At 39.3% G+C, this 7,320-nt stretch overlaps 1 protein-coding gene across 1 annotated transcript; it reads right to left on the bottom strand.

The window, feature by feature from the left end:
- Window positions 1–1,362: 1,362 nt before the first annotated feature.
- ube2nb (ubiquitin-conjugating enzyme E2Nb) lies at window positions 1,363–6,408 on the bottom strand. Its single transcript, XM_056425148.1, has 4 exons — window positions 6,301–6,408; window positions 4,628–4,874; window positions 4,128–4,268; window positions 1,363–3,144 (listed from the first exon to the last, which is right to left on the bottom strand). Exons 1-4 carry the CDS (start codon window positions 6,328–6,330, stop codon window positions 3,101–3,103), a joined length of 462 nt encoding a protein of 153 aa, XP_056281123.1. The 5' UTR covers window positions 6,331–6,408; the 3' UTR covers window positions 1,363–3,100.
- Between the last annotated feature and the right edge of the window lie 912 nt (window positions 6,409–7,320).

Here is a 7,320-nt window from a genome sequence, read left to right as displayed (position 1 = left end):
CTGGCAGCAGACCTTTCACAGCACAGATCTTGACGTGTCGTAGCAGGAAACGAAGAAATGTGTATAGCTAGGCACGTGCACAGACATTTTGGGGGGCAGGTGCTCAAACCCCAAAAAAAGGGCACCCATCGCCCAACATTTTTTTGACAGAGTTGAAACATAAGCAGCATTAAACTAATTATGCGGTCCTCGACCTGCGTTTCCTCTTTGCAGGATTAGACAGCTAGCTTACATTTTCCTTATGAATAAATATGAATTCTTACATGGCAACGACAGGACAAGCGTTCTGATTGGCTAATGGGTAGTCGTGGTAAAAAAAAAGCGGAAAAAAAGCCCCGTCAGATATCAAAACACATTTGGAGGGAATTGATGACGGAGAAAGTCATTTTTATTTTTAAATACTGATGAATGAAGAAAAAAATGTGTCTCCAGAAAAAGGGGCAGTTTTCTCATCCAGGGCAAAAGGGGAGGAGCTTGAGCACCACTAGGGGTCTATCTGTGCACATGTCTGTGTATAACCCTGTGAATTTTGATTGTAGAATTCCATTAAAATGTGGTGTTCAAAGTAAAACAGTCCTATGCTGTAAATGTAGTGGTACTTAAATGCAACAAGTAGTGATTACATTGCTTTAAAAAGTATCTTACTATCTCTTAGCTGTAAAAAATATGGGAAACATTCCTTTTTTCCCCCCCAGGCGATATCAAAGCAACAATGGCACACAGCAGCTGATTTATTATATTCATAAGTGTGACTCAATGAAATGAACTACTGTGGCGTACCCAGGAATCTTAGGATAATTTAGTGTTTCAGACTCAGTAACCTAGATTTTCATCGGTGGGGAAATGTATAGAGACATTTTGTAAATCCTTCAAAGCGGAATCCATAATAGGATCAGAAAACCCAAGTTCAGATGGTTTTCGGGAATTTTGAGTGAAATCGTGTTTGTAGTTTCCATGTTGACATTTGTTTTTCAAAGGCCCATCTCGAGACGAACAGGGCGCATTGTAATGTGTACCTCTCACCACTGTTGAGGTCCAGTGTCTCCCTGAGGTAGTCATGGACTGTCCTTCATCAGGGAGGCTTCACAACTTCATATCATCCCAGAAACCTGCATACGATTCTTTGGGCTGTGAATTGAAATGTATCAAATGGTTCTGCCTTTTAAAAGCTCTCCCAGGAAATGGAAAGTAAATAAGGTGAGTCAATTCCAACGAGGAAGATAAATATATTCAAGTTCATAGCTCATCCAACCTCTATGAACTTTTGCTAACCTCTCTCTTTTGGCATCTTATTTTACACATGGGAGTTGGTCTATCGAAATTTGATCTCGGAATAGAGGTGATAATAAGTCTGTAATAGCCTTTAATCTTTAATACTTTTTTATTTGTAATATCATTTTGTTTGCCACCACAATGACCCAATCAATTCAATGCACTTGCATAATCATCACAGATCAGTATCATAGAAAGAGCAAAAGCAGGGGAGGCCAACTTTGATACGACACCTTAAAAAAAAAGAAAAGAAGCCCGAACTTTCCCTTTGAAGACAACTTAACGCCTCATCTCTCAAAAACACCCGGAAGAAATCTAGTTTGAATCGTCATGGATATAAGTTTGGTTATGGTACATGCCTTTTTAATAAAGTAAGATGGAAAATAAAATAGAGAACAAGCAACAAAAATAGCATGGACAGACAGTTAAAAGAAAAAAGAAAACAGCCTAAATCCTTTAAAAAAGGGCATTTTCAACACATAGTAGTAGTCCGTTACAACATGCATACCGATCATGCTCAGCACTAACAGCGTGTGTCTTTCTACCTTTGGGAATGTGTTGGGAATGGCTTTTTTAAGCATGTGGCACAAATCTGCTCACCCCCCCCAAAGTGTCCAACGTTCACTGAAACCACAGACCGCTTGAAGTTAAATCATGAGATCTTGGATGAATAATTACACAATCCTCATCCGATCGGGCTCAAGCATCTAATCACATGCTAATCTGTCTTTTCTATGAACCTAAAACCAAAGATGAAATGGACGAAGAGATAAAATGACATCTGCTGGGGCCACAGATCCACACGAGCCACGGACCAGATGCGTTTAAATGGTAGCCGTGGCTTTGTTCGGTACTGTGTATTCTCTACCGGCAAATTTAGCAGGTATACAGCAATTGCCAGAACGTCTTTACATTTATTTTACATACAAAATTTTTTGGAATCAACCTCCCTCGGTCGTCTGGATGAAAACGCTTCGACTCGGCCCTCTCGGAGCCCTTTGTTTTTTGTTGTTGTTCAGTGTCCAATAGCCGCTTCTTTAAAATAAAACTTAATTGGCGCTGCAGTTACAAGAAAGTGTCTTTTGAAGGTTTACGAGTCAGTACTTCCCGTGTGGAGCCCTGGTCCAATTAAATTAAAAGAAATATCTTCTCTGCTGTGCGATGAACATTTTGAGTTTCCCCTCTGTGCTCAGTTATAAGTGCCCCATGTGCTCAATATTCAGTGTTGTGACGTGTTGGTATGCACAGACACGGGAGGGGAAATCCAACTAACCTTCTGGTTGAATGTAAGGGCTATTCCCCCAAAAAACTCTTCGCATCCCCTAAAAAGAGTAAAGGCAAACTTCAGCACTCATATTTCCCGTCCGCATACGACGAGTGGGAGACAGCTGCTGTCCACCGAGTGTTGAAAGAACAGAGCGCGTCATCTCTCAAGACATACAGATGTGTTGACAAATAATGCATGTGTTAAAAGTAGAACAGCTTTAATGCATGTATATTCTGCAAACGTACCAGTATGTGCCTCGTTCAGGACAACATATTGCATGATATTTTTAAGACTGTAGTTTGGGAGGGTGTCGTTCTCCGTCCATGCATTTAAATAGCAACACAGAAGAAAGAAAAAAGGCTAACACACACTTAACGCACCTCAGAGAGGAAAATAAGTCACCCAGAGGTCTGCAGCAGTAAATCTTGTCATTTCTTTCAAATAGATTTGGACTTATCTTTTTTTTTCTTCTTCTTTTTTTTTGGTGCCTGTTAAATTTGAATGTTGACAGAATAGGAGTACATGTTGTGGTTCACATTCAGAAGCCTCGTCTCGGTTCTTCTATACTTCAGTGTTGCCCGCGTAGAGCCTGGTCCATGATCGGGCTGGAGAGGAGATAAAAGGGAGGCGTGAGGAGGACATGGTGCAGGGCGGCGGATAAGGAAACTGTTGCAGAGTGCACAGACGGTCAAACCGAAAGCGACCGACACGTCACCGTATTTCTAAATACAAAACCAAAAAATTCAGTCAATCAGGCAATCGCAGAAAAGGAAGTACAATCCATGTAAATTATCAATGTGTGGTTTCGAAAGTTTAGCAAGCAGAAATGTCAAAGTTCTGTTGGTCCAGGCATCAACTCAGGATTAGATTCGGTATTAATTAATCTATCAATTTTATTGGCCTGGCCTGTAAATTGTAGAAAATGGTTTTCCAAAGCCCAAGTTGACATTCAGAATGCTTGTTTTGTTCCTCTAATGGTTCAAACCCCAAAACGGTGTTGGGTTTTCTATCATAGAAAAACAATGAAAGCAGAGATTCACGTTTACTGGCTCGCTGGTCATTTGAACTTAAATATATTTGGCTTTTGAAGCTGTGCGTCAAACAAAACAAGAAACCTGAAGTCAGCACGGAGACAATATACAGGGTTAACTGATGATTGACAGGTTTAATGCATTTTATCTTTGTCGGTGAACATTACATTCAAATTAAATTATAGTAACTAATTTTTGGTTTGAGTGTTTTAACAACGTTCTGATTACAGTAAAACAAACAGACATACATGGCAGCAAAAAGACAAATGACAAGAAATGTCTTTATACGCCTACCATACAATTTAAAACAAATGATAAGATCGAGTACATGTGGATGTTTTGGCATAGCCTGGCATTTAAACGGAATAATACATCCGTTATTACTCCATTACATAATCGGAGACTCGTTTCTTGTTAGCAAGTCGTGCATGTTATTGTTTGTAACATGTTTCGCAGATACATCTAAATCATCCTGGCCATCTGTGACCACTAGCAACAGTGGCAGTATAAGTGCACGCTTTAAAGAGTGTTGAAATAGAACATCAGCTAATCCTCACCTGTCTCAATGGCGTTGCTTTCGTTCCTCTTCCACTGCTCTGCAACGTCGTTTGCGAGGGGGTCATCTGGGTTGGGAGCACTTAATAAAGCCTGGATGGATAGCAACACTGTGCGGATCTGCAGAGCCGGAGACCATTTATCTGGAAGAAGGGAAGGTCGGAAAAATATGCAAGAAGAGAAATGGCTTTAAAAAAAAACTAGGGACACTTGAGGGTGGCACAGGTATTAGTGGGATTTTAAATATGAAAGCTTTCTACCACAATATAAGTCAGGATTTTACAGAACTGTCCAATTAAACAGTGCTACTTAAATGCAAAAAGATCATCTGTCTAACCGCTATTAGCTTCCTGAGAGTTATCAATAACATTCAATTGGGAATAACTGTTTATGGCACTTTTGTTTTGGTGCCAACAAAACATGAAACTTTAAAATCCTGCAATATGCAGAATGTGGTTCCGACCAGATAAAAAAAATATATATCGCTGTCGTGTTTTCTTACCTTTCAAAATGTCTAAACATATTCTTCCCAGTTTGTCAACATTGGGGTGGTAGATTTTGGTCATGAATCGCACTTTGGGAGCTGCCATGGGATACTCTTCTGGAAGGAATAGTTCAAGTTTAAATGTGCCTCCTTCAAAAGGAGAGTCTTGAGGCCCGGCAATGATCACATGGAAGTAGCGCGCGTTCCCTTCATCTGGCATTGCCGTGATGCCCGGAACAGGCTCTGCCATCAACCGCTGCGTCTCCTGAGCGAGAAACAAATCACATTATTGGTGACATTTGTGAGTAGATGCAGACTTTCAAGTATATAACAGATACGGAGGAACCATTTCACTCTGCTTAGTCACACACACACACACACACTTCCAAACCTGCCAACAATCCACAAGTTCACACTAAAAACTAAAATACGACTTGGGCAATTTTCCGCTTTAGTCAAAAAACGCAAACATTACATAACATTTAACTCTTCTAATTCATCAAAATTAAATAATCTATCCATCTTATTTGTTATAATTGTTTTTTTAATGTGCTTAAATTCCAAGAATCCAGAGTACGTAGATTGCTTATTTTGTCGGATCCATACATGTTTAAAATCATAACTAAAATAGAAAATAGTCACATTTAGAAATAGTGCTAGCATTTCATTTAATTGGCTACATCATTATTACAATAGTGAACTCATTATCTGTCAATCAACTAGCTAATTGATTAATTGACTGACTGTTTCAGCTTCAAAGATTTATTAAGATTAATTTGATTTCAAGAATTCAGTACGCAGATGATTACCGTTTAACTGGCGTGTAGGCCTATACAATTTAGACTTATGAGTGTTATTAGATAATTATGATTTGCACTGCAAATCAATAAATAAGTGCGCAACACTAAAGGCCAACAAACAAAAAAAGGAAGTAGATCGTGTTTCATATTCCTGCATTTGGCAAGGCAGGTGCACCAAAACATCTGCAGTCCACAGACTACCTGCGTTAATACTTTCGCAAAGACTGTTCACGTGTTTATTACGATTGGAAAACAAACTACAAGTCGTCTTAACGGAAGCTTGTGTCGTATTTTCACGAAGAGAAAACCTGCTGAACCCGAGAAACAGCAGCTTAGATGAGGCGGATCGCGCCCGCAGACGGGGCCCGGAGAAGTGGCGTTGACGTTTGACGGACCGAAACGGGCCTTGAATGCATCCCCAAACACATCGCCTCCAATCTCCAGAAGCAATGCGAACCATTTGCCGAATCACGAGCATTTCAATGTTTCGAGGCGGCAGCGTTCACGATGCATGCGAACCAAGCTCGCTTAGCCAACGCAGCGAATCCATTCAAATGGCGACGAGGGACAATATATCATAATTTGTCGTTAGATACTACGAATTAGCAACACTGTGACGTGGAAGCTATTAATTAAGCACTTAAACTAATGTACTCGAGCGCGAATGTAACCAAAGATTTAACGAAAGTGGCAAACAAAACACTGGCAGCCGCGGACCAGCGAGCTAGCTCGATTACTCGCGAGAGACGAGCTAAGTGTGCTAGTCGCGCTAATGCTTGCTTCGCGTTGGATTGCAGTGAATCTATGTCCATATTCTCTCCAAACGAACCAAACTATACAAACACACGGCGTCCTTTTCACATAGACACAATAGCAGGTGTACAAGTGTACCTTTACGATCCTACGAGGCAAACCGCTCATCTTGTTAGCTCTTATATTTTTAGCCGTGGACTCGCCTTCTCTTCAGGTTGGATGCACTGCGCTCGCGGGGCGGGGCCAGATACCTCTCTCTTCCGGTGGCTTCAGGTGACGTAAGGGAATATGCTGGTGCGCAAGAGTGGATAACAACTTTGTACTTCTCGATTTCATTTGTTACCGGCATCCATATGAACACAATTAATATGGAGGACTCAAAATGACTTAAGTATAAATAAATAAATTAATTAATGCATGAATAAATAAATAAACAAATGCTTAACCCTTGTGTTGCCTTCGGGTCATTTTGACCCGAATCAATATTACACCCTCCCCCCGCCTTCGGATTAATTTGACCCCATTCAATGTTTAATGTCGGTGTTCTTTCGGTAGTCAACAAACAAACATAAAGTGCCTCACACTTAAACTTGGAAAACAATATTAATTCGAATAATTTTCTGGAGGTTTTAATTGCTGGCGTCAAATTGAACCCAAAGGGTAAAATATGTTAGTAAATATAAAGGTAACAGGAGGGTGAAACATTGAATCGGGTCAAAATGACCCATAGGCGGGGGGAGGGTGTAATATTGATTCGGGTCAAAATGACCCGAAGGCAACACAAGGGTTAAATAAATGTATAAATAAATGCTTAAATAAATGTATAAATAAATAAATAAATATAGGAATTAATAAATATAAGTTATAAATCAACAGGACATCATTAAATAAATATATCTCTACATTTCTGTATTTCTTCATTTATTTATTTATCTATTTACGTGTCCACACGTATTTATTTATACATTTATTTAAGCATTTATTCCTGTATTTATTCATTTATTTATTCATTTATTTAAGCATTTATTTATTTATTCTTGTATTTATTCATTTATACTTAAGTTATTTTAAGTCCTCCATAAATTAAAGCCTATTGTTAAGAAATTGCTTTTTTGTAAAAGAAAGCAAGTGTTTTTAAAAATCTTACACAATGTTATG

This window comes from Pseudoliparis swirei, chromosome 10 (genome assembly GCF_029220125.1).
Source record: "Pseudoliparis swirei isolate HS2019 ecotype Mariana Trench chromosome 10, NWPU_hadal_v1, whole genome shotgun sequence".
In the NCBI taxonomy this organism is placed as follows: Eukaryota; Metazoa; Chordata; class Actinopteri; order Perciformes; family Liparidae; genus Pseudoliparis; species Pseudoliparis swirei.
The sequence above is the reverse complement of the archived record's forward strand: the minus strand, read 5'-3'. Positions and strand labels throughout refer to the sequence as shown.

What these genes read in the sequence shown, in the direction of transcription:
- ube2nb (XM_056425148.1), bottom strand. Translation starts at nt 6,330, where the DNA reads ATGAGCGGTTTGCCTCGTAGGATCGTAAAG. An exon ending in TGCCTCGTAGGATCGTAAAG is followed by an intron (nt 4,875 to 6,300) that starts GTACACTTGTAC and finishes TTTCTCGCTCAG; the next exon opens with GAGACGCAGCGGTTGATGGC. An exon ending in AAGCAACGCCATTGAGACAG is followed by an intron (nt 3,145 to 4,127) that starts GTGAGGATTAGC and finishes TCTCCTCTCCAG; the next exon opens with CCCGATCATGGACCAGGCTC.